Here is a 20,307-nt window from a genome sequence, read left to right as displayed (position 1 = left end):
TCCGGCCCCATGGACTTGTGTATTTCCAATCTTTCTAAATAGTCTTGGACCTGTTCCTTCAACACTGCGGGATGTTCACCTCCTTCCCAATCTGTGCCGCCCAGTGCAGTAGTCTGGGAACTGACCTTGTCTGTGAAGACAGAGGCAAAGAAGGCATTGAGTACCTCAGCTTTCTCCACATCCTTTGTCACTAGGTTGCCTCCCCCATTCTGTAAGTGGCCCACACTTTCCCTAGTCTTCCTCTTGTTGGGAGCATACCTGTAGAAACCCTTCTTGTTTCCCTTCACGTCCCTTGCAAGCTGCAACTCTAATTGTGCCTTGGCCTTCCTGATTTCATTCCTGCATGTTCGAGCAGTGTTTTTATAATCCTCCCTAGTCATCTGACCACGCATCCACTTCTTGTAAGTTTCTTTTTTGTGTTTAAGTTCACCAAAGACTTCTTTGTTAAGCCAAGCTGGACGCCTACCATATTTGCTATTCTTTCTGCAAATCGGGATGGTTTGTTCCTGTGCCCTCAATAAGGTTTCTGTAAAATATAGCCAGCTCTCTTGGATTCCTTTCCCCCTCATATTAGCCTCCCAGGGAATCCTGCCCATCAGCTCCCTGAGGGAGTCAAAGTCTGCTTTTCTGAAGTCTATGGTCCGTATCCTACTGTTCTCCTTTCTTCCTTTTGTCAGGATCCTGAATTCGACCATCTCATGGTCACTGCTGCCTAGGTTGCCACCCACTTCTACTTCCCCTACCAAATCTTCCCTGTTTGTGAGCAGCAGGTCAAGAGAAGCACGGCCCCTAGTTGGTTGCTCCAGCACTTGCACCAGGAAGTTGTCTGCAACACTATCCAAAAACTTCCTGGATTGTTTGTGCTCTGCTGTATTGCTCTTCCAGCAGATGTCAGGGTGATTGAAGTCCCCCATGAGAACCAGGTCCTGTGAACTGGAAACTTTCCCTAGTTGACTGAAGAAAGCCTCATCTACCTCCTTGTCTTGGTCTGGTGGTCTATAACAGACACCCACCATGACATCACCCTTATTGTTCTTGCTTCTAAGCTTAACCCAGAGACTCTCAACTGGCTTATCTCCAGTTTCATACTGGAGCTCAGAGCAATCATAGTGCTCTCTTACATACAGTGCAACTCCTCCACCCTTTTGCCTCTGCCTGTCCTTCCTGAACAGTTTATACCCATCCATGACAGTGCTCCAGTCGTGTGAGTTACTCCACCAAGTCTCAGTTATTCCAATCATGTCATAGTTCTCTCTTCGAGAGTTGCTCATATGCATTCCATGTAGGTGAGTGCGCGCCCCGTGCACGAGCCTGCGGAAAACTTTTCTGCCCTAGCAACCCAGCGGTCGGTCTCGGCGCCCCCTGGAGTGGCGCGCGTATAGCGCGGTATATAGGGCGCCACCGACCGCGCGGGTCCCCAGTCCCTTCTTTCCGCCCGTGACGGTCAGTGGAACGTCTGCCGCTTGCCTCTTCAGCAAGTAGCAACCTACCTTAGTATTGTATATAAGTTTTTTATTGTTTTTATAGTGTATAGTTAGTGTAGTATAGTGTATATAGTTAGCCCCTAAGGGGCTCCCTTAGGAGCCATGCCTGGCTCCACCGGGTTTAAACCTTGTGCGGCTTGCGGTAAGGTGTTCTCCGTCAGCGACCCCCATGACCGCTGCCTTCGGTGCCTCGGAGAACAACACCGCAAGGACAAATGCCGCATATGTAAGGCTTTCAAGCCGCGTACTCAGAAAGACAGAGACGCTCGCCTTCGGGCGATCCTGATGGAGACGGCACTTCGTCCCGACTCCGAGCCGTCCAGATCACCGACGGCACCGAGCGTCTCGTCGATCCGGAGCGCACCACCGGTACCGACAGCAACACCATCGGTACCGTCTAAGACGGCACCGAAGAAAAAGAAACGGCCAGCGGCTGCACCTATGGACTCCCCCCTGCGACCGGCACAGCAGGGGGTGATACAGGAGATGCCCCAGCCACGTGCCGTTGAATCTGTCCCGGCATCGGCATCTCCTCGTAGAGAGCCTCCCCCGACCCCGAGGGGTGGGGGAGCGCCTCTACAAGGGCTGTCGACGCCGGAGGCGTTCACAGCGGCACGAGCCCTCATGGCCCTGCCTACGCCTCCATCCCCCCCTCGGCCGAGGGCATCGGGGATAGCGTCTCGGGGTAAGCCCGCGCTGGGCTACTCCGGTGGGAGGTCGAGACAGGACTCGGTGTCTCCCCCCAGACGGTCGGGGAGAGGGAGAGCAACATCCTCCCCCCCCAGCTCTGACCGAGTCGTCGAGCTCCTCCAAAGAACGGCACCGTAGCTGTTCCGGAGGTTCCCGGGAAAGCTCTGCATCCGATCTGAGACCTTCGGAGCCCCGGCGCCGCTCAGCAAGGCGGGGAAAGACCCGGACGTCGGAGCCACGGCACCGCTCCCGTTCGTCTTCGGGCTCTCGGCACCGCTCTTCATCGGCTCTGGTGCCGAGACACACAAAGGATCGTTCCCGATCATTGGAACGCAGTCCGGTGCGGATCCCGGCGCCCTCACCACGGCACCGGTCTCGATCCCCGGCGTCACGTCCTGAGAGGCAACAGGACACTCCTCCACGCCGGGCTCGCTCGCGCACCCGGACCCCGAGCCCATCACACGACGCTCCTACTTCAAGGGCATCGAGGGCTCGAGAGCGGTACCGGCGCTCTGTCAGCCCGGTACACGCGAGGGCGTCAGGGCATACATCTCGCCCCCGCCACACCTCTCGATCCCCGGTACCGGGAGATACTACACGGCACCGAACTAGATCGAGGTCGCCAGCTCCCTCTCCAGCGCGGCGTGCGGCGCCGAGACAGGACGCGGGACATCAAAGGCGTTCGGGGAGCTCGGTACCGAGGGAAAGCCGGTACCATCACACCGCGCGGGCCCGCTCTCGCAGCCCGGCGCACAGCCATCGGCACCGGGAGCGATCTACATCTCGCTCCCGTACTCCTAAGCGAGCGTCGGTACCGGACGCCTCGGCACCGGACACCTCTACGGTACCGCACCTGTCCACGGGGAAACGGCGCTCAAGAAGCCCTAGGGTTCACGCCACCAAGCGCCGTCATAAGTCGCGGAGGTACTCCTCCTCGTCCAGCTCGTCTCCCCGACGCTCCAAGCGCCACCACCGCTCTCCTGCATCCCGCAGCCCTTCTCCGGTTAAAGGGCACCGCAAGAGGAGTCGGAGCCCGGCTCATCCATCTGGGCCCGCCTACCCGGCACCGGGACCGGTACCGGCGTGGGGGCAAGGCCCCTGGCAGTGGCCTTATTGGGGACCCTGGCCGCCTCAGACAATTCAGGGCACAGGGTCACTTCCCTCCTCCTCCAAACCTCAACCACCCCCCCATCACAGGGGGCACAACAGGAGGAGCCCCCCAAGAAGGGGATCATTCGTCGGACTACGAGTCTGATCCTCTGGAAGGGCCCTCTACAGGCCCATTGTTACAGTCTTCTTCCTCCTCTCCCCCTGATACAACATCTAGGGATCGGAGGACCCCTTTGCCTGATTTTAAGGCACATCAAGAGCTCCTTAAGCGTCTGGCGGAGAACCTTAAAATAGACCTCAGGGAGCTCTCGGAGGAGGAGGACCCTATATTCGGTATCCCAGCCTCTGCGGGCCCCTCTAGGGTGGCACTCCCGGTACACGACCGGGTACTCAAACTGGTCAAGCCCATATGGGAGACCCCTGCTTCGGTAGCTCCAACCTCTAAGACCGCGGAGCGAAAATACTATGTACTGCAGCAGGGGTTCGAGTACCTGTACAACCACCCAGCCCCGGGCACCTTAGTGGTGGACGCTGTCAATCAGAGGGAGCGCCAAGGTGCCCAGGCTAATACTCCCAAAAATAAAGACTACAAGAAGTTAGACCTTTTTGGGAGAAAGGTGTACTTGACCGCGGCCCTTCAGCTCCGCATAGCGAACCACCAAGCACTCTTGGGACGCTATAATTTGAATCTCTGGGCTTCACTCCAGAGATTTACGTCGGCCCTTCCTCCAGATCTAGCACAGGACTTCACCACCGTCCTCCAGGAAGGGTCAACGGTAGGGGGCGCTACAATCCAGTCTGCCAGTGACGCGACCGATGCGGCGGGTAGGGCCATGGCGTCCGGCATAGTTATGCGCCGGTCGTCCTGGCTACAGTCATCTGGCCTCTCCACTGAGGCACAGCAGGCCATTCAAGATCTGCCCTTCGAGGGCACAGGCCTGTTCTCCGCCAAAACAGACGATAAACTGCACGCCCTAAAAGACTCTTGCGCCACTCTGCGATCCTTAGGGCTTTACGTGCCGCAGACAACGAGGCGCCAGGGCAGACAGCAGCCCCAGAGGCAACAACAGCAACAGCCCGCTCCTAGGCCGCCCCCCCGCCAGACCCAGCCCAGAAGAACCGGGGACCGTTTCCGGCAGAACAACCGCCGGAACCGCTCCGGGCCTGCCAAGGGCTCCCAATCCAGGCCGCGCAAGAACGGCAAGCGCCCTTTTTGATGGGAGTCTCGGGAGCGGCACCTCTGCCATTCTAACGACCCCAGGGGTCGACCAGGATCTCACCCTACCCTTCAAAGACAGACTTCGCCCCTTCCTCCGAGAGTGGCGAGGCATAACCTCAGACCGCTGGGTTTTAAGTGTGGTGCGGAGGGGTTACGCCTTACAGCTCTCGGCCTTCCCACCGGACTCTCCCCCTACCCCGTCCCTCTTCAGGGACCCCTCTCACGAGCAACTCCTACTTCAGGAGGTCCGCTCCCTGCTCCGCCTAGGGGCAGTAGAGGAAGTCCCACCTATGGAAAGGGGCAGGGGGTTTTATTCCCGGTATTTTCTTATTCCCAAGGCAAAGGGAGGCCTCCGGCCCATTCTGGACCTCCGCCGCCTCAACAGGTTCATCAGGCGGCTCAAGTTCCACATGGTCTCCCTAGCCTCCATCATTCCCACATTGGATCCTGGAGATTGGTATGCCGCTCTCGACTTGAAAGACGCATATTTCCACGTGTCTATCCTCCCTGGCCACAGACGTTTCCTACGGTTCATGGTAGCTGGTGGCCACTACCAGTTTACAGCCCTCCCCTTTGGCCTTTCTTCAGCGCCCAGGGTCTTCACCAAGTGTATAGCGGTGGTGGCGGCCTACCTGAGGCGCAAAGGGGTCCAGATCTTCCCCTACCTGGACGATTGGTTACTTCGGGGAAGATCCAGACTCCATGTAGCAAACAGTTTAGCCCTAACGTGCGCGACATGCAACCGACTGGGGCTGCTCATAAACGAGCAGAAATCCACACTGACCCCAGTACAGCGCATAGAATTTATTGGGGCCACTCTGGACGCAGTACAGGCCAGGGCCTTCCTTCCACTACCTCGTTTCCAAGCCATGACTGCCATCATACTCGAGCTACAGACATTTCCCACAACAACAGCCAGGCGCTGCCTGCAGCTGTTGGGACACATGGCGGCATGCACATACGTGGTCAGGCTGGCTCGCCTCAGACTCAGGCCTCTGCAGGGCTGGTTAGCTTCAGTATATGCCCCAGCCAGACACTCTCTGGGCAGGGTAGTCACCGTTCCACCCCAGGTCCTAGCGTCACTGAACTGGTGGACAGCCCAGAGACAAGTAATGGAAGGAGTCCCCTTCGCAGACCTGGTCCCCTCGGTAACATTGATCACAGATGCCTCCGATATCGGGTGGGGGGCTCACATTACCCACAACCTGAGTACTCAAGGTCAGTGGTCACTGCAAGACAGATTGCTCCATATAAACGTTCGGGAACTCCGAGCAGTCCTTCTCGCTTGCAAAGTTTTTCTCCGCTTTCTCAGGGGACGGGTGATACAAGTCCTTACGGACAACACCGCCACGATGTTTTACATCAACAGACAAGGCGGGGCGCGCTCCTCGACCCTGTGTCGCGAGGCGCTACAACTATGGGACCTTGCGGTGAGAAACGACTTCCACTTGGTGGCATCTCACCTCCCAGGGGTGAGGAACGACGAGGTAGACCGCCTCAGCAGGTCGTTCTTTCCCCGCCACGAATGGTCACTCCATGGGGAGATTACAGCATTTCTCTTCTGCAAGTGGGGAGTTCCCCATCTGGACCTCTTTGCCACGCTACAGAACACGAAATGCCCACTATTCTGCTCCCTGCGCGGGCGAGAACAGAACTCCATTTCGGACGCGTTCCTGATAGACTGGTCGGGGCCACTTCTCTACGCGTTTCCACCGACCCCACTGCTCCCCAAGGTGCTCTTGAAAGTCAAGAGGGACAGAGCGGACATCATCCTGATCGCACCGGCATGGCCGAGACAGCACTGGTACAGTATGCTGCTCGACCTCTCTATCGCCACACCGATCCCGCTCCCGAGACGATACGATCTCCTCTCCCAGGAACAGGGTCGCCTGCTCCACCCAGACTTGGACTCCCTCCACCTGACGGCATGGAGGCTCCATGGTTGACAGAAGGAGAGAGGGCTTGTTCCGCACAAGTCCAAAGCGTCCTGCTGGGGAGCAGGAAACCTTCCACCCAGGTGGTTTACCGGGCAAAGTGGAAACGCTTCACTTATTGGGCACAGTCACGTGGCATCTTGCCCCTGGACTCAACTATCCAGGCCATATTAGACTACCTCCTACATCTAAAGACGCAGGGCCTGGCCCTGGCCTCCCTAAGGGTGCATCTGGCGGCCATTTCGGCCTTCCATTGCCCAGTGGAGGGGAGGTCTATATTCTCCCACCCGATGTCCATCAGGTTTCTCAAGGGAATAGAGAGGCTGTTCCCACAAGTTCGTGAACCCTTGCCTCTCTGGGACTTAAATCTAGTTCTAACTATCCTCACAGGTCCCCCCTTTGAGCCTATGGCTACATGCCCTCTTCTGGTCCTATCATGGAAGGTAGCCTTCCTCGTAGCCATTACATCGGCTAGGAGGGTCTCTGAGCTAAGAGCCCTAACCTCAGACCCTCCTTACACGGTATTTTTCAAAGATAAGGTGCGACTGAGACCCCACCCGGCCTTCCTGCCTAAGGTAGTATCCCAGTTTCATTATAATCAGGATATTTTCCTCCCCGTGTTCTTCCCCAAACCACACGGATCGGAGGAGGAGCGGAGATGGCACTCACTGGATGTCAGGCGAGCCTTAGCCTTCTATATAGACCGGACCAAGCCGTTCCGGAAGTCCACACAGCTCTTCGTCGCAGTGGCGGACCGCATGAAAGGCTTACCTGTCTCCACCCAGTGCATCTCCTCCTGGATCACCACCTGCATCCGCACCTGTTATGGGATGGCGAAGGTACCACTCCCGGGACCGATTACAGCACACTCAACCAGGGCCCAAGCCACCTCGGCGGCTTTCCTGGAACGAGTGCCCCTACAGGATATCTGCAGAGCTGCAACCTGGTCATCGGTCCATACCTTCACCTCTCATTATGCCATCGTGCAACAAGCAAGAGAGGATGCAGCAGTTGGCAGAGCCGTGCTGAGAAGGGCTTCACGCCACTGACTCCTTCCCACCGCCAAAGGTATGGCTATGTAATCACCTACATGGAATGCATATGAGCAACTCTCGAAGAGAGAAAACAGGGTTACTTACCAGTAACTGTTGTTCTTCGAGATGTGTTGCTCATATCCATTCCAAACCCACCCTCCGTCCCCGCTGTCGGAGTCGGCAGAAAGAAGGGACTGGGGACCCGCGCAGTCGGTGGCGCCCTATATACCGCGCTATACGCGCGCCACTCCAGGGGGCGCCGAGACCGACCACTGGGTTGCTAGGGCAGAAAAGTTTTCCGCAGGCTCGTGCACGGGGCGCGCACTCACCTACATGGAATGGATATGAGCAACACATCTCGAAGAACAACAGTTACTGGTAAGTAACCCTGTTTTTCTTGACTGTGCCAGGACTTCCAGTTCCTCCTGCTTGTTTTCCAGGCTTCTTGCATTTGTGTATAGGCACTTGAGATAACTAGCTCCCTTGTTCCCTTACCTAGATGACTGGCTATTAGTGGTGTCGTCATACGAGCACTTGCTTGTGACTATCCAGACTTTACAAGACCTTTTCACTGGACTCTTTAGTGGTCAGTGTTTCTCCCCAAAGACCATTACACCATCCTCCCAACAATCATTACATGGTTACAATACCATCCATGCACACGCGTCCATCTATGTGTCTCACTTTTTGGACATATGGCCGCGTCCACATCAGTCACCCCCTATGCCTGGCTTCATATGCGTTGCCTGCAACATTGGCTACCGACTGTGTATGACACACAGAAGGACCACCTGAACAAATGGGTTTCCCTCTCTCCATGAGTGCTAGCCTACCTGGCATGGCAGCGTGACCCATCCAACATTCTGGTGGGCATACCGTTCCACCAACCCAAACCAGACACGATCCTGGTTACAGATGCGTCACTTGTGTGCTGGGGTGCCCATGTAGAGGGCCGCCCAGCCCCAGGGCTGTGGTCCCCCAGAGAGTAGCGGATGCATATCAATATCCTAGAAATGAGTGGTCCTATGCTCCTGTCACAACCTTCTTCCCCGTACTCCAGGACAAGCACGTTCAACTCCTTATGGACAACATGTCAACAGTATTCTATGTGAACAAACAAGGGAGAGTCAGATCCCTATCCCTGTGCCAAGAAGCAGTCTGCCTGTGGAACTGGTGCCTGCAGCACAGTATCACGTTACAGGTGACACTTGCCCAGTACAGACAATGTCCTTGCAGACTAGCTGAGTCACTCCTTCCATCACACTCACAAGTGGGAACTCCGCAACCCCATTCTCCGGGACATCTTCCAATGGGAGGAACCCCCAGATGGGCCCCCTTTGCCTTGGCGACAAACAGCAAACTCCCCCTTTCTGCTCCAGGGGAGCATTAGGATAAGCCTTCCTCATCCCATGGACTCCGGGCATCCGGTATGCCTTTCCACCCATTCCGCTTATTCCCCGGGTATTCAGCAAGTTGAAACAGGATCAAGCACGGGTTCTTCTTATAGCCCCATCGTGGCACAGACAACACTGGTACTTGGACCTACTGCACCTATTGACTCGTCCTCCAATTCCTCTCCCCCTCCTACTGAACCTACTCACTCAACAACCCGGCCACATCCAATACCCCAGTCCTGCACCAGTCCACCTCACCGCTTGGTATTTGGATGGGGCTTGCAAGTAGACAATGCATGCTCCTCCCCAGTGCGACAGGTACACACAGCTGATGTCTCGCAACCACAGCTTGCTTTCAAGCCAAATGGTGACACTTTACTCAATAGACTTCAGACAACCATCATTCATTATCAACCATGTCTGTACCAACTATCCTGGACTACCTCCTTCACCTACGACGGTCAGGTCTTGCCCATTCCTCCATAAAAGTTCCTCTAGCGGCCATTAGCGCCTTCCTCCGATCTGTGGATGGCTCTTCTATCATTAGCCATCCAACCTCCACTAGATTTTTATGGGGTTTATCCAACTCATTCCCGACTGTCAGGAACCCCACCCCGGGACCTCAATCTGGTCCTTTCAACACTCACAAGGCTACCCTGTGAATCCCTGTCCTCCTGCTCCCTAACCTATTCGTCTATGAAAATAATTACCTCAGCTCCCCGGGTTAATGAACTAGCAGCTATGATGACAGACCCTCCGTTTACTATCTTCTACAAAGACAAAGTGACTTCACCCTAAGTTTCTTCCTAAGGTGGCCTCCCTGTTCCACCTTAGCCAAATCATTCACCTCCCCATCTTCTACCCTGAGCCTCACTCTTCCAATATGGAAAGAACTCTACACTCCCTCGACATCAGACGCGCACTGGCTTTTTATCTCCTGCGCACCTGTCCTTTCGGAACTTCACCAAGACTGTTGCAATAGCGGACTGTGTGCTATCTTCCCAGTGTTTCTCTCACTGGATCGTTTGCTGTATCATGGAATGTTACTCCCTCTGCCAAGTCCAGCTCCCACCAAATGTCTAAGTATATTCCACAAGAGCGCAGGCAACCACGATGGTCTTTCTTGCCAATGTTCCATAGCAAAACATCTACAGAGCTGCAATGTGGGCCTCCATCCATACGTTCATGGCTCATGACACTCTGGCTAATGCTGCCTCTATTGATGCACTAGTAGGCAACACAGTCCTACAAACTTTGTCATCCACGGAGCCCTACCCATGCCTCCATACTGATTACTGCTCGTTATGCTTCCTTCTATGGAATCCACATAGGGACCATCACTCAAAGAAGAAAGGGAGGTTACTTACTGTAACTGACGGTTCTTCGAGATGTGTGGTACCTATCTGGATTCCAATCCCACCTTCCATCCCCTCTGCTTAGGGCTTGATGCCTGTTAGTAAGAAGAAACAGAGTGCGTCAACCTGCGCAGCCACATAACCCTTGGACGTACCATGTGGATGACGTGAGGCGTGCATGCGGGTTGACGGACACAGCTTTCAACAGTTCCGGCTCTGGCGCATGGCACGTATGTGCACCCACGATGGAATCCGGCTAGGCACCACCCATTTCCAAGAACCATCAGTTACAGTAAGTAACCTCCCCATACAGCAGTAAAAGAAGATGCATGTCTGAATAAACTCCCTATGCCTTGGGAAAGTGAGGGAAGAATTACAGGAGAGTTTATTTTTTAAGAAACCCTTCTTTTTCATTCAGGGGAAAAGAACACTTCTTAGAATCTTCCTGGGTTTCTGGAGATAGGCAGAGCTTCTCTAGTCTTGCCTTCAGTATATAAATGAAGACAGATCTGCTCGGACCACTTTCCTTCTGGAACCTTGATAGCGTGAGCTTGACAGTTCTGAGCTCCAGGAAGCTGATGTTCAGCTTCCCTTCTTCAGAGTGCCAGATGCCTTGTGCTGTTCTGTCCCCCAGATGTGCTTCCACTCCTCTATGTGGATATCTGTTGAGCATCTCTGGGTCTGGAAGGCATATGGAAAGAATCTTGCAGACATTCTCTAGGACTGCCCACTGTCTGAGGGAGTCCAATACCTGGCTTGGGATCTGAATCTGATCCTGTATATGTTCCAGTGAATGGGTCCATACTTTGAGGAGAAACACCTGGAGACAGATGAAATGGGATCTTGCCCACAGGTGATTCCTATACATGAAACTTAAAAGGCACAGTAGTTGGAGACAGTGAGCTATGGATGGTCTTGTGTTCTTTAACAGATACCAGGTTTTGGATTTTTTGAATCTGCCCCATGATGGCTATATTTTTGCCTCAGTAATGTCTCTGTCCACTCCTAAAGCTATCCTTGTAGAAGGAATCAGGGAGCCTTTCTTGGTGTTTATCACAAAACTACGTGCCTGAAGCAGTTGCTGTTACTAAAATGTGGAATTGTGGTCTGCTGCTGTGGTTGGAGCTCTGATTAAAATGTTGTCCAGGAAGGGATAGAGGTGATTTTCCTAAGATTGGAGTCTGGCTATGACCATCATCAGTATTTTGGTAAAGACGCTGAGGGCAGCAGAGAGACTGAATGGTAGAGTTTTGTAGGGATGGCCTGTGTCAGCCATATGAGGACATATAAATACATGTAGCTGCTAGGTGAACTGAGGTGAGGATGTCCTCTTGGGACAGATGTTACCATCACAGCAAGGATTTCTACACAAAATTCATTCTCTTCATCCATTTATTGAGTCATTTGAGGCCTGGGACTGCTCTAACCCTTCTGTAAGTTTTTGGATGATGATGAATAGCCTATAGCATACAGCCTAAGAACCTTTCTTTTGAGGGCTACTTTTCTGTTGCTCATATGTCCAGGTGAGGTTTCACTTAGCATCAATTCATATTTGATAGGGTTGCCCGAGATGGGGGATTGGATGAAGAAGAGATGGGATTGGAACCTTTTGTTTGAGGGATTAGCTGCACTACCTTTCTCACCCACTTGTCTGAGGTCAATGGAGACCATTCTCCAGAGAAATGGGAAACTCTGCCTCCTAGATTCACGTTTGCTCATTGTCACAGTGAGTGCTCAGACATGGTGTTGCTGCCTGATCAGCAGTTCCAGGGCTTTCCCCTGGTGAGCCTGATGGCTTTCCTATGGTGCTTTTGTGACAATAGACAAAGGAGCTTTTTCTACATATTGCTGAAAGGTTTGTAAGTTTCCTTCTTGAGGTGCCTGCATCAGAGGATGAATACCTTTTGTATGTCTCTGTCTTTTTTACCCTTTTTGCCTGTTTTGCAGGAGTTGCCACCTGGCTGTGGCCAGGATGGGGTCTCTTGCAATTCTTTATTTAGTGCCCTCTGGATATATTGTTCTCTGTGTCCTGCCACTCATGGTCTTCCCCGCTTCAGCTCCCTATCTGTAAAATGGAAACAACAGTACTTCCCAACATCACAGGGGAGTTTGAGGGTAAATGCTTTACAAATGGTGAGGTGTTGATATGCTACTATAATGGAGGAGGGCACGTAAGCATCTCAGATATTTGGAGAAAAAGGCATGGAAGGAAGTGTGCAAGACTTCCAGGTTCCCTGCTGTCTCAAGCTGTTGGGACACATGGTGGCCTGCACCTAAGGCCTCTAGAGTCGCAGTTGGCCTCAGTGTACATGCCAAGCAGACACAGCTTAGACCATGTGATTTCAGTGCCACCACACATTTGGTCCTCCCTAAACTGGTGGACAGACCCGCGGGTAGTGGTGGAGGGCATTCCCTTCAAAGGGTTATCCCCATCGGTGACAGTGGTTTCCGATGCCTCTGACCTAGGCTGGGAGGCCCACACTGGCAATCTCAGCACTCAAGGAGTCTTGTCCCAGGAGGATCGCAACCTCCACATAAACGTCAGGGAGCTCAAGGCTATTCAACTGGCTTGTCACGTGTTCCTTCCCTATCTTTTTATTGCCTTATCATACACACTCTTGGGTAATGAGCTGTATCACATTCATTCCCCAATATCTTTCCCCCTCCTCTCAACCCTTGTTCTTAATCTCTAAGAGACCATATACTTGGTACCTTTCACGTGAGAAGAGTTCAACTTCCCCTCCTCAATACTCCATTCTGAGCACCTCCTACCTCCAATGAAGAGTTTTGGGCAGGGGGTAGTAGCAGTGGTGGGAGTCTCCTCAGGGGTCTAGGGCCAGATGCATTCTTCCTTGATCTCCATATGGGCTGAGGATTTTCTTCTTGCAACAGAACATGGAAGGGGAGCTACTTGTGAGGGTCAGCTGCCCCAGTTTAGCCAATTGACTCCAAACATGTAGGCTACTTAATTTTGAGCAACTAACTCCAAAGTGCAACGGGGGAGGACCGGGGGGACTGGAGATTGTACGGGTGCTCTTCCTAGCTCTGGAAAAGAAGGCAGCTGGAAAGGAGCAGGAAAGGAGCAGATTTTTTTTGCCACTCCCTTGATGCGGCTCTGTAGCCAGACAAGCTTGAGACTGTCCCACAGAGGATTGGAACGGGCAGGAATGTGAAACTCCACATCCAACATGCAATCCTAGGCCTGGTCTACACTCACCTGGTGATTCGGTAGCAGTTGACAGGAGTTACGCAAGCTACGCAGAGTAGCTTGCATAACTCCCGTCGACTGCTGTGCTTCCCTTCTGAGTGGCGTCTTCACTGCACTGCATGGCGGTTCCCGTCAATGCAGCGCTATGCCACTTGAAGAGGTGGTTTTATAGCGTCAACTTCTGGATCGATTGAGCAGGTCTTCACTGAAAGATCGATCTGACGGTGGCGACTTTGCCGCCGGCAGTGTAGACATATCCCTATTGTCTGAAATGAACTCTGCAAAGGTAAATGACAATGTAACAAAGAGAACAGTGCAGCAGATTTAAAAAGATTAGCTATTCAAAAGTTTAATGGTGGGTGTTTATTTTGCCTTAACTATAGTTGCTGCTCTCTTTCCTGTACAGGTGAAGGATTTTTCTGTTGAGACACAGCTTCAACAACATGATAATTTAAATTTGGCTTTGGATAGTTGTTACAGTGGAGATAATGTGGTAATTTTTCCAGGAGAATATAGGGCTGCAAACCTCTCCATGTTAACTGAGGATATTATTATTAAAGGTCAGCAGTGCATTCTACTTACCTTTATCTTTATAAATTGTCACTATATAAAGCAGTCCTTCAGATCAGCAATTCAAATAAATACTGGCGGGGAAGAAGGGAACTTGGTGTGAATTCTAATTGGATTAGTAACACAATCTGAAAACATTTGACAGAATAAAAGTTGTACTTGTCACCCCTGGTGTAAAATACTGTACAACTGAATGCAGTAGATCAGGAATTTAGTGACATTGAGTAAGAATTCGTTGTTCAGAAACCAGTAACGTAGTAATCTTCTTGATAAATGGCAGTCTTTCTAGTTAACAAGTGAATATGGAAGTAGTAAATGTGACTACTAAAACTTTTATCCATTTTTGACACATTAGCAACTAGAGTCCCGTCCCCCCCCCACTGAACCAAGAAGAAACTGAAAATTAAAACCAAAACTCAATTAGACCCAAAGTATATGTCCTTCTTCATTGAAACTTTCTGAAATTTTTTCTTTAACTTGGCCAACACCAATAGTTTTGATACATTTAATATTGGTATAATAAAACTTCTTGGCCCTAATTTGTAATGGGGTTTAAACTGGTCCGCCAAGCCTACATATACAATTCGGCACAAGAGCAAAATTTCAGGCACAAATTATTTAACTTCCAATGTCTGCATGATTTGCAGGTGTAGTCAGGTATTTAGATAGCTAAATTCTGTCATGTACTCCTGCAACTGATTTCAGGTGAATTTGAAGCTCTGGGTCCCTTTAATTGGAAAAAGAATGAAATCTCTCTTTGATATTAACAGGTTCCCACTCTTTTGTACTCTTAACAGCTTATTTTTAAAGTGCTCTCCATCTTATCTTTCAGCACCGGAATGGCTTCTTAAAGGGACAACATTGCATCTACAATACACTCTTTCATGTGGTAGGCCCCTAGATCAGAAGATCTCTCTGAGATCCTATTCAGTCCACAACTTGATGGATTTCCATTAATGTCACACTTGAATACACAATAATTAAATCAATAGCATTCTGTAAAATTATTTGGCAACAATCCAGGTAAGCTCAAACTACTTCTTGCATCCCACTTGTGGACAGTTCAAGTTCTAAACTCCTATTCAACCAGCCAGAATATTCCATAGACTGGTTTCTCTTAAATCTTTCTCTCCAGGAGAGTTTATTTAAAATGGATGAGAAACAGAAGAAATGCTAGTAAATGTTCCTCTTATGGCATACCAAAGTTGTCTAGATGTGTAACTTTGTGTCATGCTTCTGAGCAGTTGTCTCCCCTGGTCTCTGAAATGGGAGCCTCAATCCCCAGCCTCGTTACTTTGCTTGCTTTAGGTGAACAAAATGTCTCTGTGGTCCTATGAGTCTTCAGAGCAGGTAGATGTAATGAATGCTCAAGAAGAGTGTATGTTGGGGAACATGGGCCATCTTTGCTGTATGAACTCAGATGCTCATTACCTCTGTCTTCATCAAACTCTGTATTGAAATTAAGTCTATTCTTAGATTCTCATCAACCAAGGCTAATGTGTCCGTAATACACGTGCACATACACCTTTGGCTCCTGCTGATAACATGTCTTCAGCCATTCATTCAAAATGTCCATGAGAAAGGGAACTAAATGTTGGCTGCACTATACCTATTCCTGGGGTCCTAAAGTACCTTGGATTTTTGAGTCTAATGTATCAGAGGAAGTTCTCGATTACATCAGGCGCTTTGCCTTAGTGGGCTTGCCTATTTTATGCCACAGTATAACCAGATTCCATCACCTTCCCTTTCAAGGTCTTTGAGGTGCTACTTAAGAGTGTAATGGCCACTTGTGAATAATGTAACCATCACTAACTTGAGAATAAAACACTTATACTGCAGTATCATGTATTCTGCCTAAATAATGAACTCTCTGCTAAAGATCATCAGACAATCCACTGTATTAGGAGACCATTTCAGAACATCCCTTCAACAAATCTTTGTCTGATCCCTTAGATCTTATTTAGTTAAAATAATTCTATCTATACAGTAAAGTAAATATCTAATTTTAAATGCAAAATATAGTAATGTAGCATCAATAAATGGCAAAGTTAAGGTTCTTAGGCCTATCCCTACTTGAGAGATCTGTGGTCAAACTTTGAGACTTCTGCAGATCAGTTTCCATTGAGGAGACATAAGAATCCTCTCATAGCAGCAAATGTTCAGAGCATGGACTGCAAAAGGCTATGCAGATGCAGCCCTCTCAATTCCTTTATGCATTCAGCTGAAGATGTAAGGCCTTCTCTCTTTGCTTTGAATGATTAATTGGCTTCAGTTGTTTCATTCCAAACTTTTAACTTATTACATATTACATTTGGTAAAACAGTTGTTCCCTTGCACATTTTATTTTTATTCGGGACCTAGAGTCCTCAGAGTGTTTGGTCCTAGCTGATAACATCTCCAAGGACATGGATAAGAAGGGTGGATTTAAGCAGCGTCATGCCCTTTCTGGTTCCTTGAGTCAGACACATGCATTTGCTGTTTGTTCTGCTTGCAGTAAAGCCTGTTTCACAGACTGCTGCACTTGTGCAGGGCCATCAAACCTCAAGTCTGCACCAGTAAGTAGCAAATGTTCTGTGCTGTCCTCATCAAGGATGTTATAAAAGCTCAAACCCTGACTCTGATGTTGAATCAGCTGTCTGTCCTGTGAATGAATAAAGCTGACCTCTTTTCAGAATCAAAGCCAGAAAAGTGAAGAATAAATTCCACAATAAAGTCGGTTCAAAACAGATCAGAGTCCATGACTGTTATGCCTAAGACTTCTATTAGTACTGAAGTTTCTGATGCCAATATCATCAGCTGTGAGATGTGAACCTTTTGAACCAAATCTCTTAAGGAACCCGTTGATGTAGGTCTTTCATTGTTGCCAGGAGCTCCCCACATGCCTAAAGAAACCTGGCATTAAGCAGGTATCTAGTGGAAGCAAAATTCACTCCAAATGTGGATCATATAGAAGCTCTGCTGAGTATTCTTTATGAACTCAGGACCCTCCCTTGGTGGAACTTCACAGAACATGTAGAAGGAAGTTTCATTTCTTTCAACGCATTGCAGAAGCTGACTATTTGTGGGAGACCCAGCTCTGTATACGTTTTCTAGAATGGAGCTATAAGGTGGATTATAAAATCTTTTCTGCTGCTGCTTCATGGGGTCATATTTAGTGCTGACAGCATTGCAGCTGTGTATTGCATTAACAAATAGAGTTCTCAGAATTGTCTCTGCTGTGATACTGATTTCTCTATCTCTTCAGAGCTTTTGTGTTTTGAGCACCAGAACTGAGATTGAGAAAGCATAATAACGTTCTACTAATTTTAGATACGCATTTTACCAGTGTATCATTATTAGTTCCTGGCTTGATGCATCACAGCACATGCAATCAAGCAAGTGGGCCCAGGGAGGAAACAAATTTGGATAACTTAAATTTTAGGCAAGTCATTTGTGGTAATTCACTTGGTACTTTAAAAAAAAACAAAACACCTCACTGAGAAATATTCATTTTAATGAAAGCGTGGTAACAGTTAGCCAAAGTGTTAATATTGTTTTTCTCCTTTCAACTAGGAGCTGGAAGACCAGAAGAAATTGTGATTGTTTCAGAGCCTACTCATGAGAGTTTTGTGGTATCTAAAGCCCAAAATGTGAAACTAATGCACCTTACTTTAGTACAACAAGGGACTGTTGATGGTATTGTGGTGGTTGAATCTGGTCACCTGACTTTAGTAAACTGTGTATTGAAATGTGAAGGAACTGGAGTCTGTGTGCTTACTGGAGCTTCTCTGACTATTACAAACAGTGAGATTACTGGAGCTCAGGTACTGAGTCTGCTTGACTATCAAAGAATAAATTTAATATACAAGCAAGTATAAACTGTTAATATACATACAGAAGCTGGGTTTTTTTTTTGGAAAAAACAGGACAAATACTGTTGTCAAGTTGCAAGTGTAAATACTTCAAATTCTGTTTTGAAAACTTAGATGTCATTTTCAGTTAACTTCCAATTTTCTGTAGCAAATTTGTTTAAGCTCTTCAAGGCAGCAACCTTGTTTTTACGGCAGAGTGCCATCCTTACCTATGCAATTAATTGTTAGCTGGGACTTGCTTTCCTACTCATGGTTTGGCTCTGATGGATCCTACTTATTAAAAACCAAACTGAGTACTATTAAGCAATGTTTTCATGGTTGGTGCTTTTTACATGTAAAATACTTTGATGCAGAGACTAAAATATATCCCTGAAGATGTAATTTTAAAGTACCAGAGGGGTAGCCGTGTTAGTGTGGATACAGCAAAAACAACGAGAGTCCTGTAGCACTTTAAAGATTAACAAATTTAATTTCTGCAGGCATAAGCTTTCGTGGGCTGTAACCCACTTAGTGGATTTTACTGTACTGTAATTTTAAAGTAATAAATGCTAAGCAATGAATAAAATTTCACTCCCCCCTTCATTCTAGTGTGAGCAGGTGTTGCAGGGTCCCCATAATTGCATAGTCTTAAGAGTTTCCATTCCTCAGGGCAATAAATTGCAGTTGACCAATTTTGACATCATATATTTATATGAAATTGCGAAACCACTTTTTATATACGTGCCTGTATTCTAAATGCTGTTCCTGTGGCAAGCCTTACTAGCAGGAATTAATTTTTTTGTTTTAATGTACAGGGTGCTGGTGTTGAGCTGCACCCAGGAAGCACAGCCATTTTGGAGGGTAACAAAATTCATCACTGTAATAACTTCAAAACCAGTGAGACTTCACAGTGTGCCTTAGGTGGAATTAATATTAAGGTAACTAACTGTGCTCTATTCTAACAATTTTAACTGACATTTATAGAAAATAATTGCTGCACTTTTGCAAATGCAGGAAGTTAATGGAAGCTAAAGAACTGAGGAATATCATGTTTATTCTAAAAATAACATTTCTTTAGTTAAAATTTCAAACTCAGCAATCCAGTGGCTAAGTCCTTGGCTACCACCCATTAGTGTGGAATTTCATGAATCCTATCAGGCAATCTCTACTGTCCCACCACACTTCTCAACTTTGACACCAAATGTACAGCACTTACTGAAGTGCTATGCATTAGGGTGCTGAGAGCAGACGGTAAGTAAGGGCATTTGGTACCTAGGAAAGTGATAGGTATACTGTGTGGTGGTTGGAAGGGCTGTCTTGAGAGAAGGGGTCTCTGGGCCCAGGCTTCTTGTGGGGACTGAGGATTAGTGGAGTGTCCCTACTGCCTGAGCTTCTTCTGAGGCAGCAGGGAAGGGGTGTTTTAGAGGAAGAGATGCAGTCCTCTCCCAGGCAGTCCCAAATTCCACCATAGTCTTTAACTTCATCTGCTACCTCATGTGAAAACTACACACTGCAAAATTAATTTATCTACACTCAAGTTACTTCTTGAATTAGCCTTGAATTTGAGCGAGTGGCCACACTATAAAACAGTCAAGCTGCTTTGTGCATACTAGCACTGCACTCACTCACATGTGGCACTTAAGATTTCTGGATCATATTCCATGATTCTTTGTGCTGCAGGAAGATGAGCTGCTCCATGAATTTCCCAGTGAATTGTGGGAGAACAGCTCTTTTCTTTCTGGGTGCACAGAGGAATTATGAGATGTCATTAGAAGACTGTTGCCATTTGAGTGGAGTTTGCCTGCATTCACACTACAGCGACGTAGTGTGAACAGCTAATGAGTTCATTTAAGCCTATACCTCTTGATAGGCCACCCAACTCAACTTAAGCACCACCAACCTCAAATTCACTGCAGTAGAAACAAGCCCTGACTATGTTGTACCTTACGTTAGCTAACTTGAATTAGCAATATGCTTTTCTATCTTCGAGTGATTGCTCATATCCATTCCAGTATAGGTGAGTGCGCGCCCCGTGCACTGGTTCCCGGAACATTTTTGCCCTTAGCAAGCCCCATAGGGTCGGCTCAGGCGCCCCCTGGGGTACCGCGCTCATGCCGTGGTACATAGGGGGCTGCCGACCCTGCAGGCCCTCAGTTCCTTCTTTCCGCCCATTGACGGTAGCTGGAACGTCTGCCCCTTGCTTTCCAAGCAAGCAGCAATCCTGTAGTTCTTCCAGTGTTAGTTGTTAGAGTTTGTTGTTTGGTTAAGTACAGTATTTAGTAGCATAGTTAGCAGTTAGAGATAAGATCTTGCCCTTTGGGGCTTTACGTTGAGCCATGCCCGGCTTGACTGGTTTCAAGGCCTGCGCTGCCTGCAGCAAGGCCTTTCCTATCAGTGACCCCCACAACCGTTGCCTCGGAGAGCAGCATTGGAGGGATAAATGTCATATCTGCAAGGTTTTCAAGTCTTGCACCCAGAA

The 20,307-nt window shown here is 49.1% G+C and overlaps 1 protein-coding gene across 2 annotated transcripts in view; it reads left to right on the top strand.

Annotated features, from left to right (window-relative positions):
- Positions 1 to 20,307, top strand: part of SHCBP1L (SHC binding and spindle associated 1 like) — a 52,481-nt gene that overhangs the window by 24,766 nt on the left and 7,408 nt on the right. For both annotated transcript variants that reach the window (XM_067535080.1, XM_067535079.1), the window contains 3 exons: positions 13,835 to 13,988; positions 17,551 to 17,801; positions 18,644 to 18,766. In XM_067535080.1, the coding sequence (XP_067391181.1) occupies positions 13,835 to 13,988; positions 17,551 to 17,801; positions 18,644 to 18,766 (528 nt within the window). The remainder of the gene's footprint in view (positions 1 to 13,834; positions 13,989 to 17,550; positions 17,802 to 18,643; positions 18,767 to 20,307) is intronic.

Source organism: Emydura macquarii, unplaced genomic scaffold, assembly GCF_026122565.2.
Source record: "Emydura macquarii macquarii isolate MOO-44397 ecotype Brisbane River unplaced genomic scaffold, CSIRO-AGI_Emac_v2 contig_3477, whole genome shotgun sequence".
Classification (NCBI taxonomy): domain Eukaryota; kingdom Metazoa; phylum Chordata; order Testudines; family Chelidae; genus Emydura; species Emydura macquarii.
This window is presented reverse-complemented; position numbering and strand designations above follow the sequence as displayed.